The sequence below is a fragment of the Bombus bifarius genome, unplaced genomic scaffold (genome assembly GCF_011952205.1).
Source record: "Bombus bifarius isolate JDL3187 unplaced genomic scaffold, Bbif_JDL3187 scf7180000009341_frag, whole genome shotgun sequence".
In the NCBI taxonomy this organism is placed as follows: domain Eukaryota; kingdom Metazoa; phylum Arthropoda; class Insecta; order Hymenoptera; family Apidae; genus Bombus; species Bombus bifarius.
Genome location: NW_022885055.1, coordinates 23334 through 24304, shown reverse-complemented (window position 1 = coordinate 24304; position 971 = coordinate 23334). Strand labels below are relative to the sequence as shown.

The following is a 971-nucleotide window of genomic DNA, read 5'->3' as shown; positions in this document are numbered from 1 at the left end:
TATTCGTTAACGCAACGCAGTTTAAAAAAATCCCGTAGGAAGATTACGATAATAGATAACCTGAGTCGAGTGTTTGTCGGGGGATCTAAAAGATTCTTTCGAGTTGAGCGTCTGAGATTGCAGAGAAGAAAATTTTGAAGCCATCGAATTCGTGATGTCGATAGAAATCTTCAGTTGGAATCGTTGTATCATAACGTAGTCTGCTTATTGTCGATAAGACTTTACTAAACTAAAAGTGACTACTAAAAGTTTCTATCCTCTAAATTCTATCTACGATTCTATAATCTAAAAACTGACTTTTGCAAACAAACTGTAACATTCGCTTAACGGAAAGACATACGTATCTTGTTTGTACTCGTCTTTTCACAATGAATTCTTGAACGTCTGTCTCTGTGGTGAGACAAATGCAAAGTCATCTCATCAGTTACTCACCTTGCTTCAAATCTCCAAGAGTATCGACGAGCTCGTCGCATATCATCGCATCCCATTCGTCCTTTCCCATTAGATCGTACTTCCTCGCCAAGTATCGCGCCACAGCGTTACTCTGCGCTACCGGTTTCCCGTCTATCTCCAGCACAGGCAGCTTTTTATAAGGCATTGCTAAGAACAAACATGGCTCATATGAACACTGTGTAGAAGGAAACGATCGATAGGAAATCACAACACAGCTTCCGAGGCCGTTGCGTTCTTGTGAATAGATGAATCGAAATCATTTCGGTTTTAATCAACATGGCCTAGTAAAGAAATACAGAAATGTCTTCTTTCTCCTTTTTTTCTTTTCTTACGATTACGATGGACAGGGTATCGCGTGTTTTTGACTGTTGGGAAGAACCTAAAGTTTTTAAAATCAAGGATAAAAGATAATACCAGACACGGAAAAAATATTAGAAAATGTACACGATTCTTGTAATGAAAATTGAAATGCAAGGAATATAAATCGAATGTCTCTTGCGAACGTAATTTTGTGTTTT

General features: G+C 38.1%; 1 protein-coding gene across 1 annotated transcript; it reads right to left on the bottom strand.

The window, feature by feature from the left end:
• Positions 1-377: 377 nt before the first annotated feature.
• On the bottom strand, positions 378-631 carry LOC117215034 (glutathione S-transferase-like). Its single transcript, XM_033461414.1, has one exon. The coding sequence runs from the start codon at positions 596-598 to the stop codon at positions 425-427; it is 174 nt and encodes a 57-aa protein (XP_033317305.1). The 5' UTR covers positions 599-631; the 3' UTR covers positions 378-424.
• Positions 632-971: the final 340 nt, after the last annotated feature.